This window comes from Gouania willdenowi, unplaced genomic scaffold (assembly GCF_900634775.1).
Source record: "Gouania willdenowi unplaced genomic scaffold, fGouWil2.1 scaffold_3_arrow_ctg1, whole genome shotgun sequence".
NCBI lineage: Eukaryota > Metazoa > Chordata > Actinopteri > Blenniiformes > Gobiesocidae > Gouania > Gouania willdenowi.
Window position 1 is genome coordinate 1,445,682 of NW_021145162.1, and position 20,685 is coordinate 1,466,366.

The following is a 20,685-nucleotide window of genomic DNA, read 5'->3' on the forward strand; positions in this document are numbered from 1 at the left end:
CAGAAATATTAGAAATTTGAATCAATAATCATTGATAATGAAATATAGATTTGGGATCAAATTGAGACTGTGGTAACAAAGAAAGAAAAATTAATATAATAAAACATAATTATTTGTAATATTAATAACATTAACAATAGCTGATTAAAAAAATACTGTAGCCCAAACATTAACTTACACTCATTCATCTTTTAACTTGACCTTAATATAATTGTAATAATGAATTATTCTCACCTTATGTTTATCTCACCATATAAACATCTCTAAAGTCATATTGTTTCATTTTAGTGGCTGTGACGGAGGGAACTTTTACCAAAAATTAGAAAATAATAAAAGCAGAGGAAACGTGCACGAGCTGTTTGTTGTAATGACGTCACTGTTAGGATTTTATGAATGAAAAAAGCCAGAGCGCCTGCTCCGTTTAAATGTTCCAGCGCTGCCCTCTGATTGGCTCAGCCACAGTGTCCCAGCCAATCATGTTAAAGGCGTCTGAGCGCGCGGGGCTGGTTCCTATGGTAATGAGAGCCGGAGCCTATTGGAGCGCTTTGTCACTGTGTGTTGTGAATATTAAAGAGGGGGCGTGGCCTCGCCGAGGGTTTGGCGCTCAGAGAACATGGAGGTTTAGTTTCTCACTGGCTAACGCGGCTAACGCAGCTAACCGATTAACGCGGGATTAGTGCCGGTTCTGTTTGGTTCTCCGGACTAACACCGCTGACATGGAGATGAAGAAGAGGATCAGCCTGGAGCTGAAGAACCGGAAGCCTGCTGAGGTACCGGGTCAGGGCCGTTAGAGCCTCGGAGGTCGAGGTTAGCTCGATGCTACATCCGGGCGCTCCGCCGTTTAAAGCCGCTCTGAGGCTCCGTCACCCGGCGTCCGCTGATCTGTCCTACCGAACCGTCCGAAACCGCTCATTCTTCACTTCTGTTTCCGTTTAAACCGGATGTAACCCTCCGCCTGAGATTGGCCGTGTTTTAGTCCGTGTTTAGCTCAAATCTAGAGGTTTATTCCTGTTGAATGAAAGCGACAGCGGAGGATCAGAGCTGTGCGTGTGCGCGTGCGTGCGTGTGTGTGTGTGTGTGTGCGTGTTCAAACAGACGACAGCAAGAAGCTACGTCAACAACGTAAACATTAACGTAAAGTACAGGAATAGCGTGTTTTTAAACTTAATTATGTTTTAATACTTGATATTATCACATGATTAAATGTTAATGATTGTTATTAATGCTGAGTCAGTCCTTAGGTGGAGGATTATAATTAGACTGTGATAATACCTGGAGCTGCATTGACAGCAATTTCTTTCACTTATATTTTATCCCCAGTTTTAGACCAAATCTTTCTTAAAACGTTCTCTCTGCTTAATAAGAAGGTAACATATTAAAGCTGCAGTATGTAATTTTTTAAATCATATTGTAATCTAAGTGTTCTGAGTGGATAGTGAATCTATTCTCCTTCTGGCTGGAAATGAAGTTTAGAAATCCAGACAATCAGAGATCTTTCTACAAACATATATGCTCAATAGGCTGTTTTGGGTGTTACTATTGGCTGCTCGAGTGAAGTCAGGCGCGTTCATGTACCATCGGTAGTAAACATGTAATGATCTAATTTCCAGCAGTCTCCACGAGTTGACTGCACAGCCGCTGCTCAGGACAGTGATACGTACATTCATGTTAGAGTCTCTAAAACACAAGATAAAGTCAATGCATCTGTCACTAGTCTCTATGGAGAAAAAGGTCGCTAAGAGCATTCAGAAAATATACTGCTCCTCTGTTATTCATGAACGGATCAGGCTGAAATATGGTAGCTATAATCTATAGATGTGTACGCATCGATGCTCAGAGCCCAATTTTTGATGTGGGGGGGGGTAATTTTTTTGCCAGTCAAATATTTCTGCAGTTGGTGGTACCGAATCATTGGCACATACACACATACAGTATATACTGTAAACGGGGATCATTACTCCATATATGTCAGGGGCGTCGAGAGGCCCCATTTTTCTAATGACTACTCCTCTGTTAGTTCTCATTAGATCGGAATACATTTGGTTTTTATACTCTATGAATGAATATGATGAGACGCTCAGGGCCCTTCATTTGAAATGGGGCCTGGGGGCCCACCCCCCATTTATGGTAACTTCCAAATTTATGGGGACATAGTCTTGTGATATACTGTTTTTCGAAGGTAATTAAACGTATATTACGATTATGCCTCGCACAATTACTGTATATTAGGGGCCCAGGGGCCCACCCCCCTTTTTTCGACAATTTCCATTAAAGTCGTTCTCATTTATTTAGGAGTCAAATATTGCAACAGTTGGTGGTATCGAATCATTGACACATACCAATATATGAATGGGGTCCATCACTCATGTGTGCCACGGGACCCCAGTAATTTTTTACTTGGTGGAACTGACTGACAGACTGAATTCTCGGGAACGTAGTTTGTGCTATTCGTAGTTCATCCATTGTTTTTCATATATGGTATGAATCTCAGTATTGTTTACTTAATAAAGTCTTACCAGAAAGACAATTTTGGGTTAAATTACTTATGATTGACACTTTAGTTTACTGATGCAAAATGCCACGCACACATTCATTAACAAGCAACATCAAAGGCGTTGTGATGGCCATATTGTTTGTTTATGGATTCTTCTTCTACTTTGATGAAAAATAAATGTGTCGTTTTTTGATGTAATTTCAGGACACGTTAGCGCCACCTAGAGTTTGACTTTCCACTGGTTTGAACTAGCTGGATGGCATTCTTTAGGTATATGCAGTGGACCTTGACTTGCAAAGATTTAATTATGACCTAACCTAAATTCAACAGGAAGTCTGCAATTTTGAATTTAGTGCGCCAAATTTTGCACTTTTTCTCATTTTTTGGCCAAACCACTTTGTCTTTAAAAGCAAACTCCTCCTAGTGTTGATAATTTTCACAACATTTTGGATTCATGTTTTTGACAAGTTGAACACAAATAGTTGTTAAAACAGTGAGTTTTTACCACATCGCCAGGCCTACAGGGGGTGCTATAATTTCATCAATTTTAAAACTGGACATTTTGAATAACACGTTGAAACGTGCTGTCCCTTAGAAGGGACAGCACGTATGAGTGAGGTCTGTAGTGTGGCTCATTTAGATGAAGGTCTGTGTTAGGACACTCAGTGATCATCTAACTGAGCTTTAGAGAAAGCAGTGACACCTAAAACCAGTATTTTAATACAAAATAAGCTTTAAAATAAAAATATATTATTATGAGTGATATTCAAATAAAAAAACTCAATATAATGCCCAAGGCGATCTGTGACGCCGTTTAGGCCGTAGTGATGGCCGAAAGTGAGTTAGATCTGAGAGTAAAGGGGCGGGGCTTTTTGATGTTGTGGAGCATGTGATCTATCAGCTGTTCTCTGTGACCAGGTAGTGGAACTGGTCCTGGAGGACTGCGTTTCCTCTGATGGCCACGTCCATGGTTTGACTGATGACTTCACTCAGCTGGAGCTGCTCAGCATCACCAGCGCTAGTCTGAGCTCTCTGAGCAACCTGCCCCCACTGCCCACGCTACGCAAGGTCAGTGAACGCACTACACTGCCCACGCTACGCAAGGTCAGTGAACGCACCACACTGCCCACGCTACGCAAGGTCAGTGAACGCACTACACTGCCCACGCTACGCAAGGTCAGTGAACGCACCACACTGCCCACGCTACGCAAGGTCAGTGAACGCACCACACTGCCCATGCTACGCAAGGTCAGTGAACGCTACGCGAGGTCAGTGAACGCACCACACTGCCCACGCTACGCAAGGTCAGTGAACGCTATGCGAGGTCAGTGAACGCACCACACTGCCCACGCTACGCGAGGTCAGTGAACGCACCACACTGCCTCCTATAGGTCAGTGAACGCACCACACTGCCTCCTATAGGTCAGTGAACGCACCACACTGCCCACGCTACGCAAGGTCAGTGAACGCACCACACTGCCTCCTATAGGTCAGTGAACGCACCACACTGCCTCCTATAGGTCAGTGAACGCACCACACTGCCCACGCTACGCGAGGTCAGTGAACGCACCACACTGCCTCCTATAGGTCAGTGAACGCACCACACTGCCTCCTATAGGTCAGTGAACGCACCACACTGCCCACGCTACGCAAGGTCAGTGAACGCACCACACTGCCCACGCTACGCAAGGTCAGTGAACGCACCACACTGCCCACGCTACGCAAGGTCAGTGAACGCACCACACTGCCCACGCTACGCGAGGTCAGTGAACGCACCACACTGCCCACGCTACGCGAGGTCAGTGAACGCACCACACTGCCTCCTATAGGTCAGTGAACGCACCACACTGCCCACGCTGCGTTAGGTCAGTGAACGCACCACACTGCCCACGCTGCGTTAGGTCAGTTTTTTTCAGCAAAAATGTATTTTTTGGTAGTGCGCATGCGCATATACAATCTCAGTACGATGTGAACACATGACATTTAGTCCGTGTGTGTGTGCGTGTGCGTGTGTGTGTGTGTGTTACAGATGGATCTCAGTGATAATTCTATTTCTGGAAGTTTGGAGTGTTTGGTTGAAAAATGTCCCGTGTTGTCGTCTCTGAACCTCAGTGGGAACAAGATCAAAGAGCTGAGCAGCCTCCAGCCTCTGGTAACACAACTACACACACACACACACATATTCACACACACACACACACATATACACACATATACACACAGACATACACACATACATACACACACAGACACACATACACACACATACATACATACACACACACATATACATATACATAAAGAATAGCAAGAGATTAAGAAAAAGATCTACTTTTTATTTTAAATCTCTTTATTTTACTTTAAACCAGATTCATACACATTCCTGTACATGGTGTATTGTATGATGTAAAATAAACAAAACTTAATAAAATACTAATACAATAAAATAAAATAACACTTTTAAAGGACAAGTGCTTAACCCTGAGCCATGATCTACAAACAAGGGAAATATTTTTAAAAAATAAAATAATAAAAACTAAAATGCACTACTTTGAATAAATAAACCTGTAATAAACTTAAACTGTCTTTTTATTTAGTAAAATGGATCCAACGTATTTAAAGATGATGAAGGCACATCTCCAACCACTGTAAACATCTGTAAGTCATTGGTGTTGAACATCTACTGTCTTTATTATCAAAGTGGAAGGAGGACATAGGTTTGAGTGACAGCTTTTCTCAGAAACTGTGGCTTCAGGAGTTTGAAACTCACATATGTCGGCCAGCAGGTGGTGCTATAACCAAGGTCAATGCGTTCAGGCCTATAAAATATATTAAAAAAAATATAAAAATTTCATCTCCACAGATTCCCTGAAAAGCACTGAATCAGCTGAGCTAGGCCACGCCCTTTTGCGCCTCGAGTTATGTTGGCGCAAAATTGCGAAAACTTCAAAACCTACTTTTTCTATGTCCTCCTTGGGGTTTTGTCCAATCAGCGTGAAAGTTGCCACGTAGAGTTTTCAGTTGAACCTGGTCTAAATTTGAGTAAAGAATTTTGCTCGGTCAAAATATGCGTAAATTGTATACGAATAAAAATTTTTAGCTAGCTATAAAAACACAAATTGTATGCATATTTTGGGTAAAATAAATGCTAACACCAAATCTGAGATCCTTGGTTGACATGTGACTGTGGGGGTATACATCAAATTTAAATAATGTACGCCACTCTGGGGCGCTGCAAATATGGGAAATTTATATCTCCTAAAAGTCAAGACCGATTTTTACCAAATTTGGTGGGAATGACCTTGTGTCGCTCCTGAGGTCATATCTCAAAGTTAATTGTGATTGATCAAAGTGGGCGTGGCCTGTGTAATTTACAGGGTATACCAAAAAGTATGCCACTAGGTGGCGCTATAAGTGCAAACACAGGGCTCTACACTAACAGTATCTTCATCTTCAAATTCTTACACATCTCAGTTTACATGAACACAATGTTATATACAGAAGATTTTTATAGTTAATGTATATGAAAGGCTACACATGATTATGTGATCAACTTCCTAAACCCCGCCTCCTCAATGATAACAGATGGTTAGCTACAAACTGCAGGCCGATAATTATCGTTGCAGATGTTGGTCTGAGGAACAAATGGCGGCAGGTATGAGCCTCCCTCAAGGCCCGCCATCATGAGAAGAATACACGAGTTGTATGAAAAAGAGTCGACTATAAAAGCGACGGCGTTCCAACGTGCACTAACGGTTGCTCTCATTGGAGACTACTGGTGCAGAAGAGTAAGAAAATGTAATGTTGGAGGAAAGGATACATGCAGTTTACTCTGTCATTCTCAAACTTTTTTATTATTATTATTATTTTTACTCTGAAAAAACTTTTTTTTTTGTGATCAACCACTTCATCTCACTATTTACAGGGACACTAGCTACTGAAAATAGCCTGTTTATGCTGCTCCCTAATAAAATCAAAATGTTTCTGCTGTTATTGTTTAGAAAAACAAGTTCTGATGAACTACGGCCGGGCCCGCGGAACGTCTCCGCGCCAAATAGCACGTACCACGTTTCAGAGATTTCAGTCAAATGACTCGGTTCCACCGAGTAAAAAAAAAAAGTCCATAAGAGGCTCTAGACATCCGCTCATAGAATATTCATGTCAAATTACTGCCCGATTCAACGAGCATGTGTCAATGATTTGGTACCAACAACCGCCGTAATGTTTGACTCATAAATAAATGAGAGAGGGAGGGAGGGAGGGAGGGGAGAGAGAGACCCCTGCTTTACCGAACTGTTCAATATGTTGAGAATTGTTACGTGCCTATTGATCACACAGTGACACGCCCTCTCCTGTCTCCATGGTAACCTGCAGCAGAGGCTCCACAGTCTGAGGAGTCTGAAGCTGCTGAGCTGTGACATCACCATGATGTCAGAGTACAGGACCAAGGTTAAGGAGCTGCTGCCTCAGCTCGTCTCCCTGGACAACCAGCCACACTCTGACCACGGTGAGGGTCCCTGAACGCACCACGCCTCTCTAATATCAGCCTCACAGGAAGGGGAGGAGTTAGGGATTAGAGGAGAGCTCTGAGCCAATCAGTGATCAATACTGTGTGTGTGTGATGAATTTAAACACTCCTCCTTAGAGGATGAAGATGAAGATGAGGAGGGGGACAGCCTTCCTGGGGATGAAGATGATGACGACGACGATGATGATGATGAGGAGGAGGTGGGCCTGTCCTACCTGATGAAGGAGGGCATACAGGTGAGTGAGGGGTGGAGCTTATGTCAGCTGCTTGGTCCTGTGCTGACGTGACTCCACCTCCACAGGACGAGGAGGATGACGGAGACTACGAGGAGGAAGAGGAGGATGATGAAGAGGATGGAGGTGAAGCTCCACTGGTGTTTGGAGTGATGTGGTGAGTGTGTTATCTGGTTACTGAGCGTGTGTGTGTTTCAGAGGAAGACTCTGATCTGAGAGGAGAGAAGAGGAAGAGAGGAGAGGAAGAGGAGGAGGATGACGAGGATGATGAAGAGTAGATGAAAAAACACACTTTTAACGTTGTCATGGAAATGCTCCGTCAGCTGAAACGGAAGGGATGACACACACACACAAACAGTTTTACTAACAATGTGATGTTTCTCTGTCCTTGGTGTTTGTAATCTGATTACATGTTTAGCCCCGCCTTTCTGAGGTGTGTTTGTGGTTTCTGAGGGCTTTTATTTTTGTAAGGCTTCCTGTCGTTTTCCAATAAAACAGAATTCTACTTCCTGCTGCTTCCACCCTGGTGTATAGTGAGCTGAGCTCAGGGAAACCACACAGCTGTCCTGAGCCTGGGAGTAACACACACGCACACACACAGGTTCATTGTAAACATTCCATCTCAGCAAGCAGAACAAGCTCGTTAGTGTTTCTAAATTCAGAGATGTTTGTAGGTATTCATTTTACTTTGAAAATGTGATTAATTTGATTACATGGCGAGCTAAGTAAGGCTTGGTTAGCTCGCCGTAGCGTTGCTATTTCTTTCAACACATAACGTTTTCTCCAAACATTGATTTGTTTATTCATGTGAACACAGCAATGGTTTTTGCTCACTTCCTGTGTTGTAGCGCTTTGGATGAACGAGATGGAGTCCAATTTTAGGGTTGGTGGTCAGATGCTGACTCAGGGTTTATGATGTCAGAGGGTTTGGGATGGACAGACTGGTCTGTGATGTCAGAGGTTAAGCAGCCTTCAGTGTGTGTGTCTCAGTGTTATGTATGTTGCTGATAGCGGTAGCCATAACAGCAGATAGCGGTAGTACCATAGCAACGCTCGGAAACAAACTTGCCTGTCATGCTGTCGCTGCTCCGAAACTCACGTGACTAGTTTTGTTTACGTTGGCAGGAAAAGCAGCAACAATGAACGACGTCCATATTGAACCATAGCACACAGAGCTAACTAGCATAACCATAACTAACCCGTCTATGGAGCCATAACCAGGACAAAGCTCCACATCTACGTCATCCAAACATGTAGATCTACTGCAGTGACTTTCACTCGTCTGATTCTGGAGCAGATTAATGGACGTTTTACCCTGAGCTTGTCCTTCCAGGATGTCTGTGGTGGGAATGATGTTTGCACCATTAGAGGCAGCGTAAACACTAACAAACCAAAGAAATACTCAAAGCTAGCAGCTCGTAGAGCGCTAACACACTTCTCCCTTCTCCGTTTGTTCTTTACCAACATTCAACAATAAAGCAGCCTTTATATATATATATATATATAATCTGTATGTAATATGGATGTGTATTTAATACAAACTAAATGATATGATTGTAACATCCTCTGAAACCATCATTGATCCAAATGTGTAAACAATGACATTTTTCAGTTACACTTATGTCTTCAACTACCCATGTTACCAGCATTTTTTCCAATTCCAATTACAATTATTTTTCATTTTCAGAAAGTCAATTGCACATATGTTCTCAATTACTAAAGTCCAAATACAATTAATGAGCCTGAAATACTGTAAATAACATAAAGGGTAACCTTCCTCTTGTTAGCATCTCTAATGCTAACGGGTGCTATATCACCTGTGAAAAACACTAAAAACATATCTATCTAATGTATTTACTATCTATTGGTTTCCTTGTTCGGTTTCCTAATCAAATATATAGGTTTTAATATTTTTAAAAATGGTAAACTGTTGAAGTTTGATATGAAACATATTTTGATAATTAACTACATATGTGTAGAATTGTAAATAGAACTGTAACATGGTTCATCGGTTTAGTGTTAATTTATAATTGACCATTTTTATAGAATTTTTTTGGACATTACAATTACAAAGTCAATTATCTGAACTCAATTACAATCTAATTACGATTATGACAGCAACAGATTTCTTTAATTACAATCATAATTGTAATTAATTATCAATTAAACAATTATAATTGAACCCAACCCCGGTGGCTGTAGTTGAATGTGAGAACAATGTGTAGCGACTCCTGACTGAGGTCAGGAACTCCACAGGATTCATCTCCATGGTAACTGATGTCAGCTATAGTTTAACCAGATCAGGGATAAGTTGAGCCAGGATAACCAAGATATCCCGGCTTAATTCTGTCTTTCATTAGTACAACGGGTCCTGGTGGTTTATGATCGTTTTATTCAGGGTGAGTAGAGACGGAACACACACTGATCTATGTTAGAACACACAACTTTATCAACAACTGTCTTTACACGTTTTACACCCTGTAGATCTGTGAGTTCAGTCATGGCTCCTCCTCCTCTAGCTCCTCCTTGTGAGTGCCTAAGTGTGCATGAGCAAAAACCCATTCTGCTGGATTCTCTGTGCATATCGTGAACCAATCAGAACGCTGAAGATTTTTGTCCAATCAGAGGCTTCCTTCTTGTTTTGCTCGTGCAGACTCGTTGCACTAATGTAACACCATAACCTCAGTCACTTCCTTCGGTGAGTTCAGTTGTCGGTACAAATCCCGGAGCTCCATCACCTCCTGCAGCACTTCCTGGGCGTGGCTCAAAGCCTCCGCCGCCTCCCTCAACAGTCTGATAGCTTCAGGCTCCACCCCTTGTTGTGGCTCCGCCCCCTGTCGCACCGCCATCAGCAGCCGCTCCGTCTCGTCCACCTTGTGATCGATGAGCTGCTGCAGGCGGAGGACGGAGTCGCTGCAGCACTGAGACAGAGACACGCCCCCATCAGTGGACACGCCCTTATCTGTGGACACGCAGTGGTTCTTCTGAGCCGGGTTAGATGCTCCGATGGAGACATCCGGAAAAAGACTCTGAGACTTAAAGGGCAGGGCCACTCCTCCCGACTCCGCCTCCTCCCCGATCAGGTCAAAGGTCAGCGTCCCATCTGAGGACGAAGAAGACGCCTGCAACCAGAACCACGTATTAAGGAGGGGGCGGACCTTCCTGATCACAGGAATCCAAACTGAGTTTAATCTGATCCATGATGGGTTCTCATCTGAGGTCTATGACATCATTCAGTGTTTTACTGACCACAGCCAGCAGGTGAGCTCGTGTTGGGCGCCGTCGGCTGTGAGGAATCTTCACCCGATCTCTGGTTGGATGAAACAACTGACAGTCCCCCACCGTCACCTGGAGAGAGACCGGTTATATACCAGTTATATATTAGTAGAACCAGTTATTGAGTAGTGAGTGTAGCACACATAACACAGACTGTAAAAACTAGAACCTGCTCAATGACACAGAGGAACCTGTGGGATAAACTAATCATATCCTGAGTTAGCCCAGGGTTAAATTCACTGAAACCAAATTAATTTGACTTAACTAAGTCGACCTGACCTTATCCTGACTCAGGACTGCCAAGTTTCAGAAAATGACAATAGTGAGACTTAGTGAGACGCATTTTGACGAAAAAAAAGAGTTCTTTTTTAACATGACTTTGTCCTGTTTTAACGTTGATTTCTACCTTCAGAATGATGTCATCACCTCCATACCAGCAGCTCTCCCTGCACTGTGACCTCCTAATGCTAGTTTTAATTAACCAGAAATTAGAAATGAAAACTAACAAGAATTTTACATTTATTAGTCAATATTTCATTTGAACCAACTGTCCATCATTTATCTGGGGACATGTCTCATGTTGTAGGTGTTTATCACAGATGTTGATGATGACAGAGGCTCCCACTTAAAACACTGTGGCCCAAGGCAGTGCTACCTTTACCTCAGCTCTCCTTGTCTGCAACAGAAAGGACGTCATTAAAAAGATCATCATGTAAAAAACAATCAAACATCAAGTCATTTTTCATTGAATCAATGTCTATAGAAATACACTATTACATACAATAATAATCATAAGAACAGTTCAAATGAACATTAGATTAGACATTTGTTTCATTTACTATGTATTTATGATGATATAACCTACAAGTGTAATTCAGCTACTAGCAGTGTTCATAACACTGTTAGTAGCTGAATAAGAGTTTTAATTAATTTAAGTTAATGTCTAACACAGACATACACATGTAGGAGTGGGTGATATGGGGAAAAATTCACACATTTTTTCATTCTAAAATCACGAACACATGCCGTCACAGAAAGAAATTTTACTACTAAACGCCAACAAAGAAATGACCAAACTCCGGGAAAATATTCATCACCTTTCTGAGCTAAAAAAGAAAGATGAATTACTCACCAAATATACAGACACGGTTGTACAGCAGTCAGTAACGCTGTCATCCATCCTCCATAATATTCCATGTGACAACGACACAGTTCCCTGGGAGAATCCGGATCCAAGACTGTCCTGTTCCACACCACGCCTGCCATTGTAGGCTGAGGTTGTTGTCCGCGGACAAAGACGACATGGCATTCCTCCTCTGCTTACTCTCCACAATCGTTTTGAAGCTCTCTCATATGAAAACAGGGACAAACTCAGTCCAATTAAGCCGACCAAAACAACCACCAAAAAAACGCCTCCACCACCGACTGGATTAAATCCCCACCGGCCAAAAACCTCCTCTGTAGCCCGTCAAAACCTCCTCAAAGCTGCAGTCCAGAGGCATGCTACTGCTGCACCGCTTCACTGCCAGCTGATGACGGAGGATCACCCACAGACATCAGCGACCCTCGTGCTGTTAGAAGCAGCGCCGCTTCAACACCAACCGGAGCTGATAACAGAGACTTTCCCGCAGCTTTCTACAACCCGAGCACCACCAGACGTTCCCACACAGACGCCCCACCACCAGTAAACTCCAAGGACAGAAACTCCACCACAACCAGCCGTGATCCACCCGCCGGACACTCCCGGTCAGTATAACAGGCGCACACCCACTCCTAACTCTCTCTTCCTGCAAACTACACTCATTATCAATGATTTAATAACAAGGAATATTAGATTCTTTAATGTCATCACACACTGTATTCCAGGTGCTACAGTTCACACTATCTTAAACAAACCTAATCAAATGTTACCCACGCTGCCAGCAACTGTCACTAAAACATACTTGCCAACCCTCCCGATTTTCCCAGGAGACTCCCGAATTTCACTGTACCTCCCGAAAATCTCCCGGAGCCACCATTCTCCCGATTTTCTCCCGATTTCCGCCCGGACAGCGTCATTTACGGCCGGACAATAATAACGATTACACCGCATGTAAGAAGAAGAAATATGCCTGCAAATTCCAAAATGACTGGAAAAAACAATTTAATTTCATTCAGGACAGCTCAAAAGGGAAGGGTTATGCGGCCTGCAATATGTGTAGGTCAGACTTATTGATTGAACACGGTGGCCGAACGGACATCACGAGTCATCAACGGTCAGAGAAGCACAAGGCTGCTGCAACGCAGCACCGTTCACAGCCCAGCATTTCGAGCCATCTGGCCAAATGGAGACCTGAGGGAGTTACTTTTGCTGAGACAAAGATGGCTATGCTGTTAGCTACAAGTAACATCCCATTTACGTTTGTGGATGTTTTCAACAAATCCGTGAAGGATATTTTCCCGGATTCAGAGATCGCTCGCCAGTACGCAAATGGCAGAACAAAAGCTACTCAAATAGTGAAAGGTAAGCGTATATAAAATAATATTGTTTTCTAAGAGTTAGTATTTTAAGATTAAATTGTTAAATAAATATATATATACAGTATGTATAGTGCGTGGGTGTGTGTGTGTGTGTGTGTAAGCAGAACGTACAGTTAGTAGAAAAACAGTTTTTACATTATTATGTACTTTGATAGGTGCCATTGCCCCGGAATTAGACAAGGGAGTGATCGAATTGTGCCAAAACCAACCCTTTGGTTTGATGTGTGATGAAAGCACAAGCCGAAACATGGATAAAGTATGTATTTTGTATTATTTACACTTCTCTTGTAAAGCCATTTGTGGGTGCTGTCAGTGAAAATTGCTTTTTTTTAAAGGAGTTTGTGATATTGGCCAGGGTTTGTGATCCGAAAACTCAGGAGGTAGTGACAAGGTTTCTGCACATGCCAGTGTGCAACATAGGCACAGCACATAACCTCTTTGAGTCACTGAACAGAGTGCTAAGGTAAATGTAAATGTCACTAATGTCCATGTAAATACATTACAATATGCTCGGAGACAGACCACTAATAAGTAATGTTGTTGACAGGAAAGATCTTCCTCAGGAAGCAAGGATCGACAGGTTTTGGGCCATGCTAGGGAGAGATGGAAGATTCCAGACTCTGGTACATTTGATGAAGGCACTTTTGTGCGTGTCCCACAGCTATGCATCATCAGAGAGGGTGTTCAGCATGGTTAGAAAGATAGTGACAGAATAGAACAAGGATGGACAATTCAACCCTTAACGCACTCCTTTCCTGTCCATACCTACGCTCCTTCAAGAGCTGTGTTACTGGCTGCGAAGCATTGCACATTCAAATACAACCATGTGTAGGGACGTTTTTGTTATGGTTATAGCCGTTGTTGTATAGGCTATGTTTAATTTTCCTTTTGTTGATTATTTTTATTTTTATTTATTTTGATGGATAATTTATGCAATGTATGCCTTTTTTGTTTAATTTTACGTTATTTTTTTTATTCTACTACTACCACCATTTACCATTTGCACGGGTATTGTGGAATTTGTTCTTTACTTTAAATGTGTTTTTCAAATAAAAGAACACTGTGAAATTGAATTATTTCATTTTCTCTTTCAAAAGCAAACTTTGGCTCAAAAATGAAGATTTTGTTGCACTTAATGGAGTCAGCCCTCCCAATTATGGTAATCACCACATTCCCTGTGAGAGTGGTCGGGGAGGAGGAGTGACAGCAGTTTTTCACTCAAGCTTATCAGTTACCCCAAAAACCAAAATTCATTCAAAAGCCTCTCCCTTGAAATTGGTAATCGCAAAAACAAGATAGAAAAACCCACTTTATTGGTTATAGTTTAGCATCCTCCTCATCCATATTCAGAGTTTCTCTCTGAATTTTCTGACTTTCTCACTGATCTGGTGCTGAGCACTGATAAAGCTATCATAGAATGTGACTTTAACATTCATGCCAATGATGAACAGCCTAAATAAATTATTTACCTCACTATTAGATTCAATCAGCTTTACACAAAATGTAAACAAACCAACTCATTATCTTAATCATGTCCTGGACCTTGTTCTAACATATGATTTAGATATTGATCACCTGACAATATATCCTCAAAATCCTATTCTTTCAGATCACTTCCTGTTATCCTTTGAATTAAAAATATCGGCCTGCTTAAATTCTGAGAGGAGTACATTATAGTAGATCACTGTCTGAAAAAGCAAGATTTAAAGATTTAGTGCCACCATTGCTTGCCTCTGATCCATTTGATATCACTACAGAGAGTATCTATCAATGTCTACGACAGAGAAAATAGATGATCTTATTAACAGTGCAATGTTGTCACTGCACACAGCTCTGGATGCTGTTGCGCCGCTTAAAAAGAAGACGATATGTCATAAAAAGGTCATCCCCTGGTATAAATCTGAATTGCGTCTTCTAAAACAGGCATCGCAAAGATTAGAAAGGAAGTGGCTCTCCTCAAACATGGTAGAAGTTCATACTGCCTGGAGAGAAAATTTGTTAACTTGTAAAAAAGCTCTCCGCAAATTTAGAACCTCTTATTATTCAACTTTAATAGAGGAAAACAAAAACAATCCACGGTTTCTATTCAACACTGTAGCCAGGTTCAACAAAAGCCACGGCTCTGTTAAACCCTCTATTCCTGTCAACCTGAGAAGTGACGACTTCATCAACTTCTTTACTGATAAAATTCTAACAATTAGAAACAAAGCTAATGTCCCCCTGCAGGAGTGTTTAATAATTTCTTAAACAAAGCAGCTCCTGAAATATCCCCAACACGTAGCTTTTATTTACATAGTTTCACTCCAATTGGTCTATCTGAACTGGCCTCAGTAGCTAGTGCTTCTAAACCAACAACCTGTCTTTTAGATCCAATCCCAACTCCACTATTTGATTTAATTAAAACTAGTACTTAGTAGGCTTGTCTTAATGACATCACATCCTGGATGAGCCGTAACTTTCTCCTTCTTAATCAGGATAAAACCAAAGTGATTTTATTTAGTCCAAAACACCTCAGAGATAAATTATCAGAGTAAATAGTGTCTCTGGATGGCATTACTCTGTCACCCAGCACCACAGTAATAAACCTAGGCATTATCTTTGATATTGACTTATCCTTTAATTCTCATATTAAACAAATCACAAGGACAGCCTTCTTCTACCTCTGTAATATCTATAAAATCAGGAATATCTTGACCCAGAGTGATGCTGAAAAATTAATCCATGCATGTGTTACATCTAGATTAGATTATTGTAACTCTATACTGTAAGGATGTCCTAGTAACTCACTAAAAAGTATCCAGTTAATTCAGAATGCTGCAGCTAGAATACTAACAGGTACTAACAGGGGAGAACATATTTCTACAGTGTTGGCTTCCCGTCATTGGCTTCCTGTAAAATCTAGAATAGAGTTTAAAATCCTCCTGTTAGCATACAAAGCTCTACATGATCAAGCTTCTGTGTATCTTAGAGACCTGTTAGTGCCCTATCGACCAGGTAGATCACTCCACTCTCAGTCTGCTGGTCTTCTGGAAGTTCCTGAAGTGTCTAGAAGTAGAACAGGAGGCAGAAAGTTCAGCTACCAGGCTCCTCCCCTTTGGAACCAGTTCCCAGTCTTAGTAAGGAAGCTGCTACTCTCTCCACTAGGGTTGGGCACCATTTGAATTTTAACGATTCTGATTCTGATTCCAATTCTCAATTTCAATTCCTGTTCTAAACAATTCTCCATTCCGATTCTTTGAGTTGTGCAGGTCAACAGGTCACAGATTTCACAGGAGATTTTTTAATTTGAAAAAGCCTTTATACAGTTAATTTTTATTAATTCACTTAGTTGATATAGTTTAATTTGGTTACTGTAATATAACTAGGATATTCATTAACAAAGGTTTCCAACTGTAACTGTAAAAGTGAAACTTTATGAAATAAAACTACAAACAAGTTGTCATCAGTGTAAAAAACATAGATCTACAGGTAGATGTGAAACTAAATAAAACAAACTCTGGAACAGTCATGTGACAAATCAATCAATAGACCAGCGTGGACAGTATTTAAAGTCAGTTTTAAAGCAGTCCTAGGGTGTCCGAGCATGCGCAGTGTGAGCGGTTACGGTAAGACGGTCCGTGGCACTACTTCAACTGTGAGATACCCTCACGAGGAGCGGCTGGATTTATAACGTGATTTCCTTACGACCTACGATTGCTGATCGGGAGCTGGTCATGAAATGTTCATCGCTTCTAGACACCATGTATACTACAGGATGTATTAGAGATGTAACGATTAATCATAAGGCAGTTAAAAATCGATTCATAGGTATCACGGTTCACATCGATGCTGTGAAAATTGAATCGCAGTACTTTTTTAAACAGCAGAGGGCGCTATCCAAAAGTGTTGGCGGCGGGCGGAATCTGCTACTACTTTCTTTCTGGCCACCTTCTACTCTTAAACATGTTCATAAATGATTCCTTACCCCTTTAGCACTGAAAGAATATCTGTAATATTACGTGAATATCTGTAAAAAACATTTTTCTATTAGCTCTGTCTGCTAGCATAGCATCTCTTCTTCACAGCAAGATAGCTGCATGCCAACCGACCACTGTGTTACCAGCGCCCTCTGCTGGTCCAAACAAATATCTGACGTAAATACAATGAAATGACTGGGTTTTTTGTGTCCAATTGTTAAGACACAAAAAACATTTTCAGTTGCATTTTTAAAAAGAAAAATAACTATTATGTAGTTTTGTATTGTTTACGATAGAACCAGAATTTAAATTAATAGGCTTCTTTTTCATTTGTATTATTCCTTTATTTATTTAATTCAAGATTTATCCATCCATCCATCTCCATTCATCTTCTCCCGCTTAGCCGTTTCCGGGTCGCGGGGGCAGCATCCTCAGTAGGGAGGCCCAGACTTCCCTCTCCCCGGCCACTTCCTCCAGCTCTTCCGGGGGGACCCCGAGACGTTCCCAGGCCAGCCGAAAGACATAGTCTCTCCAGCGTGTCCTGGGTCTTCCCCGGGGCCTCCTTCCGGAGGGACGTGCCCTGAACGCCTCACTAGGGAGGCGTTCAGGGGGCATCCTAATTAGGTGCCCGAGCCACCTCATCTGGCTCTTCTCGATGCGGAGGAGCAGCAACTCTACTTTGAGCCCCTCCCGAAATTCAAGATTTATTTTCAGTTAAATTGCATTGTTTTGAATAGTTTATCAAGGGATTCTTTTGAAAATGAAAAATAAAAGGAAAATAGTATAGTATTTTCCCCCCCAAAAAAATAAAGGAATATTTTTCAGACATTTATCTACAGTCCCATTTTCTAAAATAAATCGTGAATCGAATCGTATCGGGAGTTGAGTGAATTGTTACATGTATACTACACCATGTATACTACACCATGTATACTACACCATGTACACAACAGCCTGTGTACTACACCATGTATACTACACCATGTATACTACACCATGTACACAACAGCCTGTGTACTACACCATGTGTACTACACCATGTATACTATACCATGTACACTACACCATGTGTACAACACCATGTATACTATACCATGTGTACTACACCATGTATACTATACCATGTACACTACACCATGTGTACAACACCATGTATACTACACCATGTGTACTACACCATGTATACTATACCATGTACACTACACCATGTGTACAACACCATGTATACTATACCATGTATACTACACCATGTACACAACAGCCTGTGTACTACACCATGTGTACTACACCATGTATACTACACCATGTACACTACACCATGTGTACTACACCATGTATACTATACCATGTGTACTACACCATGTACACTACACCATGTATACTACACCACGTGTACTACACCATGTGTACTACACCATGTACACTACAACATGTGTACTACACCACGTATACTATACCATGTGTACTACACCATGTACACTACACCATGTGTACTACACCACGTACACTACACCATGTGTACTACACCATGTATACTACACCATGTATACTACACCATGTACACTACACCATGTGTACTACACCATGTGTACTACACCATGTATACTACACCATGTATACTACACCATATGTACTCCACCATGTGTACTACACCATGTGTACTACACCATGTGTACTACACCATGTACACTACACCATGTGTACTACACCATGTGTACTACACCATGTGTACTACACCATGTACACTACACCATGTGTACTACACCATGTGTACTACACCATGTACACTACACCATGTATACTACACCATGTACACTACACCATGTGTACTACACCATGTATACTACACCATGTGTACTACACCATGTATACTACACCATGTGTACTACACCATGTACACTACACCATGTATACTACACCATGTGTACTACACCATGTGTACTACACCATGTATACTATACCATGTGTACTACACCATGGGTACTACACGATGCACGAAATAGATGCAGGAGTCAAAAATTGGCTCAAAATAAGCCAAAAATCACACAGTGTGCCTGCCTTTACTTTAACATGTGTTATTATAGTTGGTGTATGTGAAGTGGTTCAGAACCAGTATAACCATAGGACCTCTCACCTGGTCCAGGATGCGGTTCTTGGCTCTGATGATGGCAGCGTTTAAAACCATGATCCAGGATTCCTTGTCCTCCGGACTCAGGGCCAGGAACAGCAGGTTAGGGACCTACACACACACACGCACACAGTGACACACACACACAGACCTACACAGACACACACTGACACACACTGACACACAGTGACACACAGTGACACACACACACAGACCTACACACACACACACAGACCCACACTGACACACAGTGACCCACACTGACACACACACACCGTGTGTAGCTCAGGTCTCACTGTGGTTCCTGGAGGGCTGCAGCGCTGCAGTTTGAACTTGCTCAGGTTTTTCTTGCTCAGGTTCTTCTTCTTCCTGAAATCTTCACAACGATCAAAGTCTGTCAGATCCATGACTTCATCTGCTCCACACGGGTCCTTCACCTGCACAGGAAAACACACACACACAAAGCTCACACACAGATACACACCTGCTGGCCCCACCCCTCTAACTCACCTCCTTCTCGCTGACCAATAGCTGATCTCCTCTCAGAGCCACAAAGCGGTTCTTCCAGATCTCTCTGAAGATTCCTCTCCCACAGAACTTTCTGATCCAGCCCGACTTCTCCACAGCTCCACCAGACTGGACCGAGTCCACCAGACCCTGGACCAGAACCATCAGAACCATTAAAACCAAAACCATCAGAACCATTAAATCCATCAGAACCATTAAAACCATCAGAACCATTAAAACCATCAGAACCATTAAAACCATCAGAACCATTAAAACCATTAAAACCATCAGAACCATTAAAACCATCAGAACCATTAAATCCAAAACCATCAGAACCATTAAAACCATCAGAACCATTAAAACCATCAGAACCATTAAAACCATCAGAACCATTAAAACCATTAAAACCATCAGAACCATTAAATCCATCAGAACTATCAGAACAATTAGAACCACCAAACACTAGACCAGAACCATTAAAACCACCAGAACCATCTGGACCATTAGAAGCACCGTCAGAGCCTCTGAAACTATCATCCTTCATAATAAAACTAATTTTAAGAACTTTATAAAACATCAATTAAAGTATTTTATTCTGAAAACCGGGGGCTCACTCCTCTGTGTTGGGTTCTTCATAATAAAAGTTTGGGGGTCCCTTTGTTTACCCTGTGTACCGGAAGCTCTCACCGTCCCGTCCTGGACCGTGACCCGGTGGTTGTGTACTGCAGACACTCACCCGTTTACCGGGCTGGTTCTTCTTCATGGTCGGTAGTGAGCCCGGTTCTTCTCCCGCTCCGTCTGCACTCTGTTCGCCGTCCTGTGAGCGCAGAGCCCGGGGACGGAGCCGGGGCCCAGGGCTCGGTGTGTCGGAGCCGTTTGTCCGGTTCTGCTGCTCGGTGAGCGGACAGCAGCTGAAACGGTGTCCGGTTACTGGACGGCCCGCTGCTCGGAGGCTCCGAGGGAGCACCACAGCGACTCCTGGAGGACCATAGTGGTACTACAGGAGGTCAGAGGTCACTGTGTGTGTGTGTGTGTGTGTGTGT

The 20,685-nt window shown here is 42.2% G+C and overlaps 2 protein-coding genes across 2 annotated transcripts; one reads left to right on the plus strand and one right to left on the minus strand.

The window, feature by feature from the left end:
- The first annotated feature begins 575 nt into the window (after positions 1–575).
- LOC114460127 (acidic leucine-rich nuclear phosphoprotein 32 family member E-like) lies at positions 576–7,765 on the plus strand. Its single transcript, XM_028442175.1, has 7 exons — positions 576–770; positions 3,413–3,562; positions 4,524–4,646; positions 6,869–7,001; positions 7,140–7,258; positions 7,324–7,381; positions 7,454–7,765. The coding sequence occupies exons 1-7, from the start codon at positions 717–719 to the stop codon at positions 7,531–7,533; spliced, it is 717 nt and encodes a 238-aa protein (XP_028297976.1). The 5' UTR covers positions 576–716; the 3' UTR covers positions 7,534–7,765.
- Positions 7,766–9,630: 1,865 nt separating this feature from the next.
- On the minus strand, positions 9,631–20,628 carry plekho1b (pleckstrin homology domain containing, family O member 1b). Its single transcript, XM_028442173.1, has 6 exons — positions 20,379–20,628; positions 19,646–19,792; positions 19,432–19,572; positions 19,142–19,246; positions 10,505–10,603; positions 9,631–10,377 (listed from the first exon to the last, which is right to left on the minus strand). Exons 1-6 carry the CDS (start codon positions 20,403–20,405, stop codon positions 9,919–9,921), a joined length of 978 nt encoding a protein of 325 aa, XP_028297974.1. The 5' UTR covers positions 20,406–20,628; the 3' UTR covers positions 9,631–9,918.
- Positions 20,629–20,685: the final 57 nt, after the last annotated feature.